This window comes from Tiliqua scincoides, chromosome 6, assembly GCF_035046505.1.
Source record: "Tiliqua scincoides isolate rTilSci1 chromosome 6, rTilSci1.hap2, whole genome shotgun sequence".
Classification (NCBI taxonomy): domain Eukaryota; kingdom Metazoa; phylum Chordata; class Lepidosauria; order Squamata; family Scincidae; genus Tiliqua; species Tiliqua scincoides.
Window position 1 is genome coordinate 71,776,380 of NC_089826.1, and position 20,805 is coordinate 71,797,184.

Consider the following 20,805-nt stretch of genomic DNA (forward strand, 5'->3'; position numbering starts at 1 on the left):
GCTACTGGAGTATATCAAAACTCTGTTTATAATTTTTTTTTTCATGATTCAGCAGCTTTCTCTGGGAGTTTTAGCTCCTACAGCATTTTTAAATGCTCCATTTCCTCAGCAGTTTCTATTTCTCTCCTCCTTTTTTGGTGTGTCACTCTTGGAATCCTGCGCTGCACTTCTGTGATGGGATTCCAGCCTTCTGAGTTCAGGCAGTAACTCTTCAGTATGTATTAGACATAATAATATTAACAGTACTCAAGAGGGCTGTTCCTGCAACTACAGCATTCTACTCTTAAGCTGCTGCTTCTAAATGAGAAGTCAACCAGTTCCTGTTAAAGTTAACAACAAATATTTCTCAAGTCATAAGTGTCTTTGCACTCATTGGCCAGAACATTGGAAGGCAGGAGTAAGTTTGCCTCTTGCACTTGGGTCCATATTTTCCCCATCTGTCTCCACAGATAAAAAGGCAACAGTGTCAAGAGAGACAATTGCCTCATCCAACTATGTGTGTAAAAACAGTAATCTTAACTACATGTTGACATTTAATATTTGTCTTGTTTTATTAACAAGTATAATACATATAACATACTATATATAACATATGAGGACTGTACAGTACAAATTTATGTTCACAGTTTGACATGACAAAATGTCATTACTGAATTCCCATTGGACTACCAAAAGTAGAAACAGTGAAGGTACGTTAAACATTCACATCTTTAGTGAGAAAGATTACGAAAATGTTTTCAGTATCTGCAAATGATAGGAATGCATGCTAGAAACCTTTAATTACCCAATTATTATTAGCTTATAAAATATATTACATTTATTAAAAAAATTCTGCATAGTTTTATACAAGTATTAAAGTATATGTAATATCCCTGCTACGCTTGCAGGCAAAGTTTTAAGAGATGCTAAGCAGGAAGATTATTTTGACCCTCTAACATTTAAAATACATAAATAGCAAGAAAGTGCTAATATCTGTAAAACATAATGGAAATTATTATAGCCCTTTTCAAATAACATGTGTAAAATACTTTTGCAATTTTGTTCAAATGGAAAGGATTTGCATTCATCTACGTACACCTTGCCGAGCCTGAAGACAGATTCTGACATTAGAAATGTTTGTTTTTACAGAACTACAGTGCATAATTAAAACCACATTACAGAAATATTGGCTTCATTCTGAATGATCCAGCTTGGAAAAGAACAACCCATCAAAATGCTGCTTAATGGTACTTTACCCATAAAGCAGTAGCGTAAAAGTTGCATCCAGTACAGTGCAATACTACTAGTGCACAAGATTTGTTCAGAGACATAGGGCAGAATCCTAACAAGGTCTACCCAGAAGTAAGTCCTATTTTGCTCAATGGGCCTTACTCTCAAGAAAGTGTGGTTAGGATTGCAGCCATAATGATACAGCAAGCCTTCTTTTCTACTCTTTGGACCACAAACAGCTTCCTCAAATACAATTGAGCCTTGTAATACCCTCCCCTCCCACAAGAGACTGCCTCTACTTCCAACAGTGATGGACAAATAATAATAGAAACCTCTTATGTGGCAGACATACTGTCCTGAAAAGTCACTTTGACAGAAAGTGGAGATGTGCTCAAGCAGTCTGAAATCGCATGAGCAGTCTGTGTGACACCAATTGGAGGGGGTTGTTTGGCTAGGTTTCCTGGAATATTTGAAAAACATGCTAAAATCTTGGCTGAGGGATTCAGAAAAGAGTTTAGACAGAAACCTTTCCAATTCTGAAGTTACAAAAGCAAGTGTGGACTGCAATAGAAAAGTTGCTTCCAATTTAAACTAGTGATCGCAAGATAACTATCTCCCTGCCCCAAGTCAAAAGTTTCAGGATGCTTAGCCCTTGGTCTTACTGAAGCAGTAGTAGTACTTTGAATCCCAGTGACAGTTTTGTTCCAACGTATTTAGAAAAATCCCACTTAGAAGAGATTTGTATTTTAGAACCATGTTGCTGTCATAGAGACATGACACCACATGTACATGTGCACATGAAAAAATACACAGAAAATGTAGAATCCTGTACTAGCATGTGTCTGAAGTTACCTAGCTGATTACACATAATTAATGTTTATGTGGCACTGATAAGCCTTCCTAAAGGGGATGTTTGAAATTGTATTGCATTTCAATTGTATCCCTTCCCTCTTACTCTCATCAGAAATCTCTTTAAACAGAAGTAGTTGGGAAAATAGTGAAGTATAACTGGCAATTTCAAAGTTTGGTACCAAGTTTTTTTAAAACATCATATTCTGTGAGGTGAAAAACGTGTGTTTCAGAAAACATTTTTATGAACAAAAATGTAGCAGCACAACACAATAAAGGAACTCAAAAGTGGTAGCGCACTGTGTGGAATTTCAATCAAAGACACTTTGAGCAAACATCTATAAAGTAATGAAAAAAACCACCTATTCGGTTCTGCTTAAGCATGGCTGATACCGGGATTGTTAAATGAGGTTGGGACCTCATCCTATTCCATCCACTCCATATATGCTGAATATTTATATTTTAATCACTAGGTTTTAATATTAACACTATTTTTGTAAGGATTGAAAGGAATAATTTGCAAATCAGGATTCTAGTTGCTCTACTTTTTCCACTCCTGAGTTCCTAAGAGAAAACTAAGAGCATGTACACATTCATGTTAGCAACAGGAGTTTCCATTGATGAGTTTCCATTTCACAGAAGAGGTTTTCTAGATTTACCTGGCAATTCAACAGGAAATAAGTTTCAGTGCAGCTATTCTGGCTTAAACCAACATTAGCAAAGCAATAGCCTGTTTATCTAGAAGTCCTATTGCATTCAATGAGAAATATTCTTAGGAAAGGGTGCCTAGGATTGCAGGACAAGTGTGCCACATTTCTGCTGGGACAGGTCTCATGCCTTTCCAAGTACTGGTCTAGAAAATTTCTAATTCTCTTTCTAAGGTCTGATCATGAAACAATTACACACAGAGCAGGGGAAAAAAAGTGATTGGTTACACCAAATTAGCAGCGGTTCCTTTGCTTCTGTAGGTTCCCTAACCCACAGGTGTACACATTTGGTCCCTGTTGCATATATGCAACCTTGGGCAGAAATGGCTTGATTTCTAGAGTAGAGAAAGATCATATCAGAAGCATGTGAATATCCAATAAAGTCAAGTATCACAGCTCTGGGTTCAGTGTCAAACTTAGAGAATGGAAGAATCTCAAAAGCTTTATTGTACTAATTTCCTCCCAAAATCATCAGGAAGAAGTCTTGCCTTAATTCTTCTTTTTATGCAGAATGAACCCATAAAACAGCTGTAAATTTTATGTGCATCTACAGAATGTTCTGCCATTGCCTTGCGCTACACAGGCATTTAACAGTCTCATCCCCAGTGCCTTGACTTTTTATCTCTCAGATCACTAAGAATATTCCTAAGGCGTCAGAGCATAGGCAAATGAGAGCCATCTTGGAGGGAAGGTAATTTAAATGAGCTCAAAAGTATCCTGGATTTATACAGTAACTGAACTTTAACACACACACTGTGCAAGATTTAGACTGGGTGGGAGCACTGTGTTTGGCACCAAGACTAAGACACAATCCAGGCAAAGCTGAAGGCTTCTATGTCTCACTGATTTCAATAGGAGAGAGCAAAGTGTACCAGGGCTTAAAATTATTATTTTTTAAAAAGAACAACATGGCACAACAAGAGGAAACCATCATAGACAGTGATAGGAAACAGTTTATTGAAATTTACTATTAAAGTCCAACACATGAGGCTGTATCCTAAGACTGGGGCTGCAATTCTAAATACACTTACCTGGGAAGAAATTCCACTGATCACAGTTGAACTTATATCTAAGTATGTTTCGAATTGCACTGTAGGTCCCACTGGAATCAATGGGACTTGTCCCTCACAACTTCTCTCATTGATTTAACCCATAGGTGTACACATTTGATCCCTGTTGTGCATATGCAACATTGGGCAGAAATGGCTTGAAATGGTGCTCAGTAGTCTCCAACTTTCTTGGATACAGCCAAGAGTCTATGAGCCAGTATAAAGGCACTACTTATGACAGTCTTCAAAGAGTAGAGTTGCTTCCACAGAAAGATTATTTACCTGAAATGTGTTTGCATGCAGTGGCCAATTTCAATAAACTATTTTCTAGCATCTTTTGTATTTCCTTTTCTTGTTCATTCCACTTATTAGTCCTAGACTCTGTTTTTCCCCTTCTTTTTTTAGCACAAAGCCAGAAGACCGTGGATACTAACAAAAAGTCTTCTTACTGCAAAAGGTGAGATCCCTGGTAAGCTGTGCAAGTCTTTCTGTCCTTAAAATTCTTCCAGTAGACTTAAGCAAAATCTCTAGAGGATATGATAAACCTTGCTGGATTTCTGTTCACATATCCTTCCATGTGTATTTAATCACTGAAACTGGGAATGTAGACTTTCCATTACAAAACACTGAGGGAACTTCATGAGTATCTCTTGTTGAACTTGGCAAATAAGGATAAACAAACCCACATTTTTAAAAAAGAAAGGAAGATCAACAAGTGCACCTTTTCCATGTGTTATATTCTTTGACAAGTTTTGAGTTACAGAAATGCTGCAGTTAAGATTTTGTCTCTTATTATCTTATAAATAAGGTAGTGTCTCAGACGGAATTCATTTCTAACAGGGCTCTGATTTGGTTCATTCTGCTGAAATGGTGTCTGTTTTTAAGCAATGTCAGGCAAGGTCAGAGGCTTTCTAGGCAACAGGGAAATGCAGAGGAGTGATGAGAGAAGAATACCTACCACACCTCCTCAGTGAGGTAGATTACTACATTTTATCATTGAATGCCACATCACAGGAGTACCATGGGTGTTCCATTCATACAGCGGCAACACAGGACACAGAAAACAATATCATGTGAAGGTGTTTGCTTAATGAATCTGAGGCACTGTATCCAGGCAAACACAAGCTAGCATTCTACACCACACCACAAAAAAGGAGGCAATATTGGTCAGGATGTACAACATTATACATTGACAAAATCTGCTGTTGACAACCATTCATCAGTCCAGAATTTCATTCACTCCAAGGGTAAGGATTTTTTTTTCCTAACATCCAAAAAGTGTCTTGTGGAACATGCTTCTATAACCAACCATGTTGGAAAAGGTCCATTCATTGCATTGCTGAGCATCAAAAGGAGACAAGTGCCCTTCACAGGGTACACAGTGTCTCTGGCAAGGACTAGCAGGCTGGATTTCCATCAGTGACTATTTGATCAATATATGCTGGCTGATTACATGGCAAAACGAATCAGCTTGATTACAAGATCCCCTAGTCTCACAGATATTTAATCTACTTGCTGGCAGGCAGGGTTTGCTTAGCATCCCCAGGGAAAAAAAAAAGTGTTCACATTCTTTCTGTCTGACCCGTGGCAAGGGCAATGAAGGGTCAAGCAAACATTGATTACTGACCATAGGGAAGGTTTTGAAGAGATAAATCCAGAGATTCAGACCAGCTGAATCCAAATTAAAATGCACAAGTTAAAAATAAAAAGGAGTATGTAGATAGTTGGAGAGATTCAGACTAGCATGTGGCGTTTCCGATGAAGAGCAAGATGGTCAGAGCGAGAGAAACTACGATCACAGTCCGGACACTGGAACGGTTTTACTCCGGTATGTTTCCGGAAGTGCCTTGTGAGTTCATCAGAGCGAGCAAATTTCCATGTGCAACCTTCCCAAGTGCATTTGTAAGGCTTTTCACCTGAGGATTAAAAAAGGCAGTTTAAAAAAAAAAAAAAAACTCATAAAATATTGTTTTTCATTATATTCCATGAACACACAAGAATGGTGATCACCCTCTCAGTCAATATCTTCATGTAAAACCTAAAGTATACTATTTCACTTTTACCAAAAACCACCATTGTTAAGAAACTATGTCCCATCACATTTAAAACATGCCTCTGAGTGTTTTAATATCTGCTCCTTGTGAGGCCCACCCACTCATTTTTACTCTTGTCTTGAGCCTGGGCAAACTTGTGAACAGATTCTGCTACTACACACAAACACAGACACACAATCTTGTGGGAGCCACAATCATCGAGCACAAGCATTGTGCAATCAACTGTGGTATATCACAACCACTTGGGTGAGAAAGATGTTTGCAGTCAGCATTACTTGTCACATTACTAGAGCATGCGCTGCATCCTGCAAGGAGGGGGCAGCCCTGCAGGTCTTCTTCAGGTAAGGGAACATTTGTTCCCTTGCCTGGGAATAAGCTCTTGCTGCCTCACTGGGTCTACTAGGACCTACACCAACAATTTCGATGGCTCAAGTCTAAGTGAACTTGGGAAGACAAATCAAGCCTGGGAAGAGGGATAGGATATTGGTGGCACTGCCACTGCCAATACTGCCCCCTCATTCCATTCTGCCCACCCCCGCCTCCCCCCATACTGGCTTACTGGTGCTGGGGAACATTGCAAGGGTGCTGGCATGCAATTACAGTGGCCCCACTGTACAAAACTGTGTGCTGCTTTTTGTGACTGCCATGTATTAAAAAGGCAAAGAACCCTCATTCCACTCTCCTCCACCCCCAGCTTCCCTATAGTTCTTTTAAGATGGATCTATCTCCTTTAAAAATAACACTCAGAAACAAATTTTGAGGTACTTAGATGCAGTGCTGTATCTCTGGGACAAATTTAGCAATGATGTAAAAGGGTGTGGTAGTGCAACTTGTACTGACTCATCGGTCCATGGACATGCAAAATAAGCTAGCTAAAGCAAGGCAGAAATGTGTGCAGAGGAACATAACTAAGCCAATATAGACAAACATCCCACTTTATGAATTCCAGGCCTCAACCTCAAACGAGAACAGTTGCTGATATTGAGGCTTGGCACTGATTAGAGAGTATGTCAGGCTGGGCTCATTTGAAACCTGCCTTTACAGCAAAAGGAAATAAAAGTGTCAATCACATGGATTGCTTGCATAATATAGTTACTTCCTCCACCAGTTCCCCACTCTACCGGAGCCACTAATATTGTGGTGGCATGGAACCACATGGTACAAGTGATGTGGAATATGACAATATGGAGCTGTTTTCTTCGCATTAACAATACTGGTAGGTAATCAGTAGAGTGGGTCACATTTAGGTTGCTATTTTACTTTGTTTGTGGCTTCACTATTTGAACAAAACTATGGAATTATATATATTCCAATAATATTTTACATTCCTCTGGATTAATTTCAACTCCAGCAGGCTGTTGCAGTTGTCCTACTATTCAGGACATTCACGTACAATTATAAACACATTTTTTGTGCTAATGTTTGCAGCTCCTCTAGGCCTACAACATACTACAAATGGAGTTGGGCTACTCTGTCTCCCCCTAATGCTTCTAGAATGGATACAATGGCCCCTTGCACAGCACTACTTGGTCATATACTTTTGCAGAGTATATGGCGAAAGCAGCCAACAGTAGCAGCAAATGTGCTGTTGGTGTACTGTAAGATGAAAAAGTTTGAAAATCGCTGTGCTACGGTAACAAAGAACCAAAACGTTTAGATAAACTTCTTAGAAAAATGGCAGCCAGTATTGAAATAGCTTGTCAGAGCCTGGTTAAGGTTTATACTAAGAAGAAAAGTGTTACCAAGATACATTTCATACCTGTATGTGTTCTTCTGTGAGCTTTAAGGTGGGAGCTTTTAGTGTAAACCTTGTTGCAGCCTTCGTAATCACATCTGTGTATTCTCCGTTTCCTTTGCGTGTCAGGAGATTCCACAGGTAAAGGCCTCTTTCCAGGCTGAACTATAACCGAAGGATGATTCCTACATGAAGTTAAGTTACAGGTCAAATAGAAAATCTTCATAGAAATACCTTTCTTAGCAGTATACCACAAAGCTCCTTTATTCACTATCCCTCTGTCTTTTGGCAGCATGAAACAACATTACATGTATGTGGAAAAATTCAAGCAAGCTTAGCAAATTTCATGGACTTTAGTGGTAATATTTTGGCTCTCTTCCCTGTCAGTGGTTTTATTCATTCTCTGAAATGAACAAAACCAGAGATATTCTTCACAGCATGTTAAGATTTTTCATTTATTTTTTAAGATCAGGCTCTTGTTTCCTCAGACAAGCAAGCTTAGGTTTTTCTAAATTCTCAGTTAGTGCTTCCAGTGAACTTTCATTGCTTTTGTTTACATACTTTTCCACTGCTTAGAAAATAAATTTTAAATGAATTGGCTGACAGCCTTTTCATATTATTAAATCCATCCCTTCTTTTGCCTACTTAGCCAAACTCAAGAGGCTTTATTGTTCATCCTTTAGAGACCAATTAAGAACTTCCTGTTTGGGGCAGGCAAAAGGGTGCGGCCTCCCTTCACTACTAATGTCAATTCCTAAAAGTAGAGGAGAGAGAAAGTACATGTGTATACGTCAGACACACCCACAGGATGTCTGAAATTGTCTCTCTGGCGTTTTTAAATATAGCTGGCTTTTTTGCTTTCTGAAAGGTGCTGTGCAGGTAACATGCACAAATTAGAAAGCATAATGATCACAAGAGCCACAATTGAGACAAGCTCAATGGAAACAGCTCTTACAAGTTTTAGGACTAGATTGTAATATTAAAAGGCAAATACTGAGAACAGATAAAATCTTTAGTATCCAAGTTAGAGCAAGACAAAAAACATGGCAAATGACTCAGATCTATTACCATGTAGGAACCATAGAAAAAACTTAATTTACATTTTTAGCAATTTTGGACACAATCCTAACCCCTTATGTCAGTGCTTTCCAGCACTGGCATAGTGGTGCCAATGGGACGTGTGCCGCATCCTGCAGTTGGGTGGCACTCACAGAGGCCTCCTCAAAGTAAGAGAATGTTTGTTCCCTTACCTCAGAGCTGCATTGCCCTTATGTCAATGCTTTCCAGCACTGACATAAGGGGTTAGAATTGCGCTCTTTGTAGCTTTATTCAGAATTCAAAATGAAGATCCTCAGAAGTTACTATTGAAAGGCATGATGGCTAATAGGACAGTTAGACTATGCTGTATCTTGTATTTCATCTGTGTGCAGTTTAAAAATAAGGATATCTGAAGTATAGTTTTCAAAATTGCTTTAACACCCAAAGCTCTTGGCCAAATATATAACAGCAGTAAGCTGTACTATCTCCGCTCCTTAAAAAACTGGAGAAAGGGCCTAGCTGTAAGTCATAATGGCAGCATGGGTTCCAAAAACAATTTCATATCTTTGCCACTGGTAATTGAGTTTCTAAAGCACATACATGTGACTGAGTTACAGAAGTAGTCAATGTCACTGATGTAATTTTTCTGCATTGGTTATGTTCTCAGAGAGGTGTAAATGGCAACTCCGTCTAACAATAATATTAAGATTACTATCATTCTTATGATTGCTACAAAAGGCATTTACTTATAGTGGAAAAAATGGGATTATATTTATGGGATCCTACTTGTGAAAAAGTGTATTATTTACTTGCCAAAAAAATATCTCTAGGTCAGCGTTTCTCAACCAGTGGTACTCATACCACCAGTTGTACCTGAGGTGGTGTCTCATGGTATGCGTGGGACCCCCCAGACCCCTGCTGCATGGCAGTGAGACCAGCAATGCAACTTGACAAGCAGCAGTAGGAGGCTCAGCTTGGTGGGAAGAGCTTCAGTGTGCACTTTTTGCATATTCATAAAAGCCCCCCCCCCCACATCTGCCTTGACCTCTTACTGGTGTGCTGCAACTGACCTCCTAATCTGGAAGTAACTGGTGATGACATCATTACCCGTTACTTCCTATGGTACTTCCAATAGGTGGACCGTGTGAAGTGGTACAATGGTGAACAAATGTTGAGAAACACTATTGTAGGTATACAAAAAGATTTAGCAAATCCGTAGATAAGTATATTTAAGCACAAGGAGGTATTTCTGCAAAAGGTAAAATTATCTTCCATAAAATCATTTTGTTGTGGTTTATTTAACCACTCTCATGCCCCCACACTCAGAGCTTTTGCTATGATGGTTGCCTGGGTTAAACGGCATTTCCTGTAAAACAAGAACACCAAAGGGAAGATTTCAAGCTGTGCTATGTGATTGGGTTTCAGTAGCCCATTCATGTTTACCTAAAGCCTTAAGTAGAGGAAATAGAAGCAAGTTCAAATTGCAGAATCTACCAAAGCGCATTATGAAAGTTAACTGCTTTTATTTTTACATTTAACACAGGAACAAAGAGTGGTGTGGCTCAGTTTCCCTAATTTTTTAGACCGGTCTCTCACTCCCCCAAATTCCCAAGTAGGATGTCTGACCTCCATTTTCTGCATCTAGCACTTCTGCCTTTCAAAAAGTGGACAAAAAATCAAGGATTGCAAGTGTTTCTTTTGTACCTTCGAATAATTGATGTGCAACTCTTCTATTTTTGGATCTAACATACAATGTGAAATCACACTTAATTCTTCTGCTCAAGTGAGATAAGATTCCAGTTAGCTACTTACTCTTGAAGCATTACTTGAGGGGGTGACAACGAGGTAATCAATGGAGGGGACATCTGTTCAGGATAGTAGTCATGCTGAGGGGATTCCATGCCTGGTTCTACTTTAATTGCTTTCTTTAATGTTGACTTCTCATAAGATTCAATTACAGGGACTGCAGAAAAGAAAAGGTAAGTAAATGGTAAAGAAAGGAACTTGACTTCAAAACATATTTTCATTTTTTACATCCTTCTATAGGATTTAGAATTTGAACAGAATTATTTTATCCATGCAGGTCTATACAATTGACTACTATGCTATACTACAAAATTACATGTAAATAGCCACTTTCCTTGGTCACCTGTGGCAAGTAAAAATCTCTGCCAGCTGATGGACAGGAAGGTTTTATAAACTGGAAGAGAGACGGTCACTTTCTGCCCCTAGCAGGGGGAAAATGAACTGCTGAATATTTTTATGGACTAGTGACTTTTTTTGCAATGCTATTTTTTATTACATTCTTATCTCACCCTTCTTTCTGGGCAGCTATATAGTTAAGTCTTTCCTCACCCTCAATTTAGCACAAGTTTGGCACAAGTTCCTCCAGCAAACATCTTGCTTGAGTAAGGCTTGGAGCCTGTGTTTCCTCTGCGTAAGTGTAATTAACAACTTAATTATCCTACATTTATCTATATTTGAAGCATAAGAAATGGGAAGGAAACTGCACAAGAACAAATTATACCTGGCACACTACTTGGATTTTCCAACTCGTCTGAAAGAACTGTGGACACCATAATAGGCTGTTGGAGGTGAGGAGCATACATAAAAGGGACAGGCTGTACTACAACGGGTTGTATAACTGGAAGAATCCCGGGGCTTCGAAGTCCATGGCGCGAAAGAGCTGCCATCACTGGAGGGATAGTTAATGGCATACTAAATGGCTGTATTCCAGGCGGCGTCAATTTCTTCATTGGAGGGCTGGGTGAATGTAGGTTTAGTCCAGGTGAGCCTCTCCTATGTATAGTCTGGAATTTCAAAGGAGAACTTCCAGCTGAAGGTGGTGAACTCCTCTTGTTCACTGTGAGATCAACAGGCTCTATTTGCACACCATTGCACAATCCTTCTGGAATTTGGTAGAATTTGCTGGGCATCATATTTGGTGTAGAATAAATGACACTGTATTTGTTGGGCTTCATTTGATCCATGTAACCAGAGTTGAATGACTATAATGAAAGGGGAAGGGGACACAGAAAGAAAGGTAAGATGAAATGGAAGCCATCACATGAAACAGGCAAAAATAGAAATGCTTTTGAAAACAGGAATTATTTATAGACTCAGAAGTAAGCTCCAATGAGTTCAATGGTACTTACAATGTCATAGAATTGCAGCTGGGCATGAGCTTTCTACTCCCTGCTGGAGCAGTGCTGCCAAAGCGGCTACTGCTGTATCCAGCGAGCACTGCAAAGCACCACAGGTTTCCTTGGGGGAAGCCCCGAAACTCTACAGTGGGTTTTCTCAAGTCTGTACTGGCTATTTTGCCGGCACAGACTTGAGAGACTCCCATGTCAGGCCTTCCGGTCTGACACAGAGTTCAGGATAGAGAAAAGCTCCACTGATCCCACCCCCCTCCCAGACCGGTTCCTTCCCCACCCTGCCCTTGTTCTGCCCTCCTCTCCACCCCCAGAGGCTGCACCACTGCCTGGCAGTTGCACTCAACATCAGCGGTGGCATGTCCTCTTCCTGTCTGCTTGCTGGGTCCCGTAAACATGCTTTATAGATATTTACGGCACCCAGGCACCTGCTATGGCTCAGCGCTGGTGCTGGGCCAGTTTAGGATTGGGCCTTCGGTAGGCTAAAAACTCAATATCCTTTCAATTTCTCAGACTGCTTGAATAAAGAATTTCCATTGTGTGGTGCTATACTGGCACAGAAATGACCTGTCAGCTGTTTCTGTGCCAGTCAAAAGAAGCTGCATTATTTTGCCAAGGTTTATTTTTCATGTTTCTACTGAACAGCATATTTTAGTATAAATATATTAAAACTAAGATGTATTAATTTTCCCTGTATGTTATGTTAATAAGCAAAGAAGAAATAATGTTCTATGATGGAAACAAACAAAAAAAGGGAATTTCTCATATTGAATAAAGACAATTTAAAATCTATAAATAAATGGATTAATAATTCAATCTTGGTCACTCAACCTAACTATTTGCTAACTGTAGTTACAGAAAGTCAGGATTGCTAGATTGAACATCGTGGGAAAACCCAGTTTGTTATAAATTACAAATGAATGTTGAAAACTTCTCCCTGTCACACACAAAGGGGATGTGAGTCTGGCAACTGTTAACACTAAACCAGAATTTTGTATGATGTCTGCAGTTTGACCTTTGCGGACAAACTTAAGTTTGTATAAACTGATTACACACACAATTGTATTCTCACTATTAAACTGGTATGAACTTAAAAAGTCATGTGGCATCTTAACATAGATTTAGTGCAGAAAAAACTTTTATGGAGGGTAACTTTGGGCGCAATCCAGCCCTTGACTTGCCGTAAGGCACGTTTGCGCCTCCCCGGGAGGAAGCTGGGCCAGCACTCAGAGAAGCTCCAGCCTGTGGAGGCCAACGCAAGGCTCCACGCTGGCTTCTTCTGAACGCCTTGCATCTGTTTGGCTGCGCAAGGCTCTGAGGTAGGCAGGGCCGGGGCGGGGAGGAGGCGGGAGGGAAGCATTCCTGGGCAGGGGGAGGGTGGGCAGTGGACAGCCCCAGGGGCGGGCGGGGAGCAGGTGGTATGGCTGGGATTCAGCAGTTATGTTGGATCCCAACCTGTTCCCGGAGAGAATGGAGCGGCTCCAAGCCGCTCCGCTCTCCTTGGACTTGTGCCACCTCAAGAGGTGGCGCAGGTGCGAGGAGATCCATAGGGGCCAGCGGTCCATTCCCAGAGGTAAGGGGAAATGTTTTCCCTTGTCTCTGGTTGAGCCACTTTTGGCCCCTATCCTGTGCTGGATACAGCGCAAGCCTCTTGGCTTGACTGTTCCAGCGCAGGATAGGATTGCGCCCTTTGTCAGATGCATGAAGCGCTAGCAAAAAGACACAAATGTATAGAAAATGGGGGGGGGGAGGGCTTGTGAACTACTATTGTTGAAAGGCAATATATAAGTATTAATAATGGTAAATAGTGAACCAAAAGGCCATGAAATTGAAACCTTAATATTAGCTGTAACATTTTTATTCAAAGCCCAAATGTATTCAAAAACAGTTTTGCTAATTTACCAAACTTTAATTTTGCATAGCATGGTTAGAACATATCACAAGGACTAATTTTACAAATGTGATCTTATCCTGTACACATTTGGGTCCTGCACAGAAACATCACAGCTCATCACCCCTTGCTTTTCATGGCCCAAATTCACTATTCACACATTTATTTTCATGGTGCCCATTTGTAAACTACAGGTGGGGCCTCAGTATCCACAGGGGATCCAGTTTTGGACCTCCCACTGATACCAAATTTCATGGATACTCTTTTCAGAAGAAAATGTTCTTTTGATGGTACTGTAATATACAAAAGTTTCAAGTAGCAATGCTTGTTCTCCATCATCAAGCTTCTCAAAGTTTAAAACACACTTAATACTTTATTAAAGATCAACTGCTACAGTTGATGTTCCATCTAGCCCTCTAGTTTTGCGACAACTGAAGAGGGTTAAGGTGTGGCCTGAGAATGGTCTCCAGGGAATCTGGTGTAAACCAACTCCCTCTATGGGCACTTTTGCATATTGCTACAATGAAGCCAATGACAAAATGCCTTTAAAGCAGTGGTTCCCAGACTGTGTGAAATCACAGGGGTGCCATGGGATGTCCTCTTATTCTGACTGTTCTCGGTGCCACCATCTTGATTGTGTGAAATTTTGCACAATCAAAAATCGTGGGACTCAGGGGAGCCAGGAAGAAGGGGCAACTGTGAAAGAAGGATGCCATGACCATGGCAAATTTGGAAACCACTGCTTTAAACCAAGTTAATTAGTATTTGAAGAAACCTCATCACATTGTCTCCAATTGCATTTAGCACATTTCTATAGGGCACCTTGAACTGCATTTTCAGGGTGGTTTATGACATTACCAAATTCATTATAAAAATATATTAAGCTACAATTATAACAATTAACACAGCTGTTAAACCAGCAGCCAAGGCTTGTTCTTTGATTAGGAAGCTGCCTTATAGGGAATCAGACCATTGGTACTTCTAGCTCACTATTGTTAAAGACTCTCTAGGTCTTCAGTCAGAAATATTTCTGTGCCCTACTTGGAAATGTTAGGGATTGAGCCTGGGCCCTTCTCTGTGCAAAGCAGATTCTCTACCACTGGCTCACTTTAGCAACAATACAGCAAGGAAGTGCAAGGCAAACTATCTCCAGTGGTTCTCTATCTCGAACCCAGAAACTCAGAGGGAAGGCTTAAGCCATTTCTGCCCAACATTGCATATTCACAACAGAAATCAAATGTGCATACCTGTGGACTGGGCAGAAGTGGGTTAATTTAAGTTCAAATTGTTTAAATATATAAAAACTGCACTAATGTTTCTTTAAAGGAAGTAGGTGGATTACAAGCCAGCATAGTTAGATATCAACAAGTTTTAGAAACACAAATTAATGAAATTTCAATTTGGACAAGCAGAAAACTGGGGAATCAAAATGCTTGGTTTGTACCAATGTAGCTTTTCAACAAGGTGAAGCAACATCTTATTGACGTGACTCTTTCAACAACAACAGGAAACTTGGCAAGTAGCCAAACTGTACACATATTTACTCAGAAGCACTTTTCACACTGTTTGGTGTAACTTGCATACAAGCAAGTGTGCAAAAGACTGTAATCTAAAAGGTAAACCACAGAACTATCTAAAAATTTCTGAATCCTGGTTTATGAATATTCTTTAGAGGCCTCTCAGTCCTGTTGCTATGTGCAAACACTATGATGCTATGGAAATACTGGTAGAGTATTTGTGATGAAGCCAGTCAAATATATTTCATTAAGCTTTTAGGTATTCACCAAGTGCCTGGGATTTTCCATGCCTACCTTGACCAAAGGTTGCTTTTCAAATACATATAAACTGGAAAAAAAATTACCAAAATAAGCTAGGAGTTGCTATATTTCTCCACTTGGCACATCTAGGACAAAGCTCAATTAATCAGGTCACACTTATGATCTCCACCCACATATGGACGCTCCATAAAGAAACAGTTGCAGTGTGTTAATCTGAAATAAGTTGCTACATATCATAAAATGTTTTCATAATCACCAGCTTTATCGTTATGAACTCACAAATTCTGCAGGAGCCACATACGCAACATGGCAAGATTCGTATAATAGACTTAAAAAACAAGGAACAGTGTGGGAGGGTCTTCTCTGCTTTAGAAACTATCTTGTGGAACTCCCTGCCAGAGGATATCTGTATGGCCTCCACCTTGGTTATTTTATTTTTTTTTGCAGGGAAATGAAAATCTTTCCATTTTTTCAGGCACTTAGGGCACAATCCTAACTCCTTATGTCAGTGCTTTCCAGCACTGACATAAGGGCAATGAAGCTCTGAGATAAGGGAACAAACATTCCCTTAATTTGAGGATGCCCCCGTGAGTGACACCCAACTGCAGGATGCAGCACAAATAATCTGAGGTCTCCTCACCAACTGCAATTGACTGCCCAATCCTGAACAGTGTGCGCCAGCTCTCCTAGCAGTGGTGATGTAAGTGGGGACGTGGGGGGAGGTGGGGAGGAGGTGTTCCAGGGGAGGGAGCAGGTAGGGAGGGAGCAAAGCTTCACCAGATCCAGAGCCTCTGTGTTGGGATCTCCGCCCGACATGGAGGCTCTTGATTCACTGCCGACCTTCAGGTTGGCAGAGAATCGAGTAGCCCCATTGCAGGGCTATTTGCTTTACCTGGGGGAAGGGACAAAAGTCCCCTTCTCCCGAGGAGCCGCCAGCAGCTGCCCAGAGTGTGCAGGATGCGGTGGCAGGCATGTTCGGCGTTGCTGCAGTCCCGCACAGCTCAGGATTGGGCTTGTGTGTCCTTAACGCTGTAACCAGGCAGGAGTCTCTCACTGTTCATCATGCTCAACAAGTAAAGGCAGGGTAAGCAAAAGAGGTACAATCTAGCATGGTGGGTCTGTTATTACAGGGTCTGATTTGCACTGAGTCACCTCCACGGATCTTACTAGTCTGTCTGTACTAGTGGTGAACGGCATGAAAAATGATAACAGCCCTGCTGTGGTTTGTGAGCGTCTCATATTTGGTTCAACACAAAATTCTATACAGGAAATGCTCTCATTGTCTAGTTCCTCTTGGCTGGTTAGAGTAGGCTTTTTGCAACTTTATCATTCCCCAATACCTAATCACCCATAAGGAAATCTGTGAATCTCTTATAACCTCCAGTAAAGTTCTACTTTCCTGTTCTAGATTTGTATATATTTATTTCATTTAAAGCATGTACACCCCACCTTTCTACCAAACATAGGTCCTCAAGGTGGACACTGCTCATATAGCAAAGGCATCTGAGCATAACTATTAGTAGCAAATAGTTTTTCTACCAAATTCAGTGATATGGAAGAATTGTTTACTCCAGCATAAAAGCAGTATGTTAACCATTTCACATTAGATGTAGTCAGCAGGTGATACTGCAATTAGATCTACTATATAGCTATCCATCATGTGTGTAGTAACAATTCCACAAATGCATGATCCAAAATAAAGAAGACAAAATGCTCTGGGTGTGTCCTCCTATTATGTGAATAAGTTTAGCAAATCCTTTAGAAACTACACCCATATGGTATAGCTAAGGTACAGCAATTTGTTTTATTTTTCTGACCTCAAGTCTTAATATAAACTGATTGGAGCACACACACACACCCCACCCACCCAAAAGGTTTTGAATCCAGGACACACAGGTTACAAAGATATCAACTACAGTTTTAAGAACAGGAAAATGTTTGACTTCTTGACAGTTTATGAAACTGCAAGAAGCTGCAGCTCAAATGCAAAAACAATGCACTACTTGCCACACTGGACACTTAACATTAGTACTGTGCATTAGACACCATGGCCTCCCTCCCTTACCAATGCGCAAATTAGTAGAGACTGCAGGAGCAGGTAATGTATATCAAGCTAGAGTTTCCTAATCCATACTTCTCTGGGGCTTAGCCGTAACTTAAGCTCACTTCAAACCCTGACCACACGCACATACCATTAAGAGCAATGACATTTTTTAGCAATTTAAATTGTTTGAACTATGACTACAAAATTTAATGTACAATTAGGTTAACTGATTAGAAATCTGAAAATGGATTTAAAAGGTATCCCTTAATTAACTGACTGACAGATTTTTGATAAACTGTGAATCACTGTTAATATGTAGTTATATTTTTAATATGTACATTTAATATGTAATGTATATTTTTAATATGTATAGTGAACCCTCAAACGAATGAATTAATGGGGGGAAAGTCTGTTAAATCCAAATGCAATGCAATGCACATTACATATATGACTAGTCTTTAAAGAAGCAGATAGCAAGTTAAAAGTTCACCTCAGTGCCTATAAAATTAAGTCCTACCGATCTTGGTGGGATATACTTCTACAAACTTGGCTCATCTCCCTTTTTGTGGCTTGCCAACCTTTTTGGCCAGGAGTCATGAAATACACCCTGCATTAATGTGCTCTGGACTGTCCTAAGTGTCACTGAAACTTGACAAAGTACCAATTTGGCAGCAAATTCGCCAAGCAATGAATGGTAACATAATTTATGTGACTGATGGGCTGAATTAGTAGACACAGAACTAGGGAACACCTGAGCTCACGCAGCACTGTCACAGCACTTACCCTCAAGACAACTGCTAGATGGACCCTTGATATACCAGATAGGCTGCAATTACCTGCTGGTAGATTCTCACTGAACTTCAAGAATTATCTCTAGCCTCTGTAGACGTAGGCCTGCAGGTACTTAAATGTAGCTTAAACACAGTTCCTCCCTGGCATAGGAATCAAGATGCCTTTGGTTTACAAAGAACCACACTGCTTATCTAAGGAGACTTTCATTTCATTTAACTGTAGGGCAGCTCTTTTATCTTGATCAGAAAAAAAATGTGAAATAAAGGAGGTACCATACATTTTTTTTAAAACATCCAAACTTCAAAAACTAATACAACTTTAAATAAGTGTGAGCAAAACACATGAAGGTAAAGAAATATATTGTTGCTCTAAAAGGGGTTTTTTTTTTTTTTAACTCAACACTACATTTTGGAGACTTTCTTAAAAAGAATAACAAAGGGTAATAACCATGGCAACTTCGTGCCTCAGAGGGCCTCAAAGTGACCCTTATGTCTTGTATAACCACTGTTGGCAGGACAATCAACAGCCAATACATGGAGATGATCTAATTTTATAAGCTTCTCATTACCAGCAAGCCCTCAGATACAATCCTCAGTTCAATTTTTCCCCTTCGTGACTATTTTCCAAGTATACAGAAGCAAACAAAGCAAACAGGCTTATGGCACCAGGCGTGCCCTGGAACATCCTAGAGTAAGTTTGTTTCCAGGGCCAAGGTGCTCCTTCCTTCCTATGTCATAGCTCTGACAGTAATTCTCAAACAGCAACATGAAAAGAAAACATGGGCTGTACAAATAAGGCTAACACCTACAAATACAGAAAGACTTCTAATGTACAGGCTGAGAAATTGTTAAGTGCTGAGTTACAGGACAGCCATTTCCCCCAAAGTCCAGTGCTGTTAACAGTTGCACAACAGGAAGAAATTCAAGAGGCACATCATTTCCTAATACTCATGTGCATGCGGGGAAATGGACCCTGCCAAACAGATGCCTTCCTCCCCCTTCCCTAGCCACGGAGGCACTCGCTGGTCCACTGCTGCTGTTATTCACAGGGGAGTGAACATGCGAGCAAAGTGGTGGTAAAATGGGGGGGGGGGAATTTAGGCAGTGTGAGGGCATGGGCTGGCACCGCATGGAACTTAATAAAACTCTAACAGGGCAGTTAGTACCCCCCCCCCGCTGTGGTCCTGATTCCAATTGCTCCCCCTCTACTGATAACCAATTCAGAGTTGTGTCATTAGGTGCAACTGCATAAACCATGTTAGTAGAAACTTTTAACAAGTAAAGACTGACCACTGGAACTGGTTCCATTGCTTCTTGTTTGATAGGGACTGGGTCAAACATTAGCATCTTCTCAGTTCAACTCTACTTGTGGTAGCGTTGTCCAGGTCTCTAAGAACATGAGGAAAAGAAATAGAGTTTCTTAGTTATTTTTTTAAACCTATTAAAATGCATTATACTACTACTGTGACACAAAGCACTATCCAGACATTATCTCAATAATCCTTAGAAGAATCCAATAAGGCAGTGGTACTCAAACTGGTGGGACGTGACCCACAAGCTTGTGTGATGATGCCCTGTTCCCTTTAAGGGACAGGAGCAGGGGGAAAGCAGTGAAGCGATCCCCAGGATTGTGCTCCTGTGGTGGAAGGGGGCTATTTTTAAATTAAACATATGTGCTCTCAGGGTCCGGGGTGTGTGGGGAGCCCTGCGGAGAGCTCGCAGGGCTCCATGCAATTTCTAAATAGTGTAAGTTGCAAGCAGGATTGCAACTGAGAACAAAACAGCTAATATTATAATGCCGTTGTACAAATCAATGGTAAGGCCACACCTGGAGTATTGTGTCCAGTTCTGGTCGCCACATCTCAAAAAAGACATAGTGGAAATGGAAAAGGTGCAAAAGAGAGTGACTAAGATGATTACGGGGCTGGCGCACTTTCCTTATGAGGAAAGGTTACGGCATTTGGGCCTCTTCAGCCTAGAAAAGAGGTGCCTGAGGGGGAACATGATTGAGACATATAAAATTATGTACGGGAAGGATAGAGTGAATAGAGAGATGCTCTTTACACTCTCACATAACACCAGGACCAGGGGACATCCACTAAAATTGAGGGTTGGGAGAGTTAGGACAAAAGAAAATATTTCTTTACTCAGTGTGTGGTTGGTCTGTGGAACTCCTTGCCACAGGATGTGGTGATGGCATCTAGCCTAGATGCCTTTAAAAAGGGATTGGACAAATTTCTGGAGGAAAAATCCATTACAGGTTACAAGCCATGATGTGTATGTGTAACCTCCTGATTTTAGAAATGGGCTATGTCAGAATGCCAGATGCAAGGGAGGGTACCAGGATGCAGGTCTCTTGTTATCAGGTGTGCTCCCTGGGGCATTTGGTGGGCCGCTGTGAGATACAGGAAGCTGGACTAGATGGGCCTATGGCCTGATCCCGTGGGGTTATTCTTATGGAATTAATGGCATGTGGAAGACAACTAACAAGCTGGCAAGATTTAA

The 20,805-nt window shown here is 40.6% G+C and overlaps 1 protein-coding gene across 3 annotated transcripts in view; it reads right to left on the reverse strand.

Annotated features, from left to right (window-relative positions):
- Positions 1-526: 526 nt before the first annotated feature.
- The window catches only part of KLF3 (KLF transcription factor 3), a 42,139-nt gene continuing 21,860 nt past the window's right edge, over positions 527-20,805 (reverse strand). For all 3 annotated transcript variants that reach the window (XM_066632348.1, XM_066632345.1, XM_066632347.1), the window contains 5 exons: positions 19,591-19,689; positions 11,169-11,649; positions 10,454-10,604; positions 7,628-7,788; positions 527-5,730 (listed from right to left, as the gene is read on the reverse strand). In XM_066632348.1, the coding sequence (XP_066488445.1) occupies positions 5,549-5,730; positions 7,628-7,788; positions 10,454-10,604; positions 11,169-11,649; positions 19,591-19,647 (1,032 nt within the window). In that variant the 5' untranslated portion in view covers positions 19,648-19,689 and the 3' untranslated portion in view covers positions 527-5,548. The remainder of the gene's footprint in view (positions 5,731-7,627; positions 7,789-10,453; positions 10,605-11,168; positions 11,650-19,590; positions 19,690-20,805) is intronic.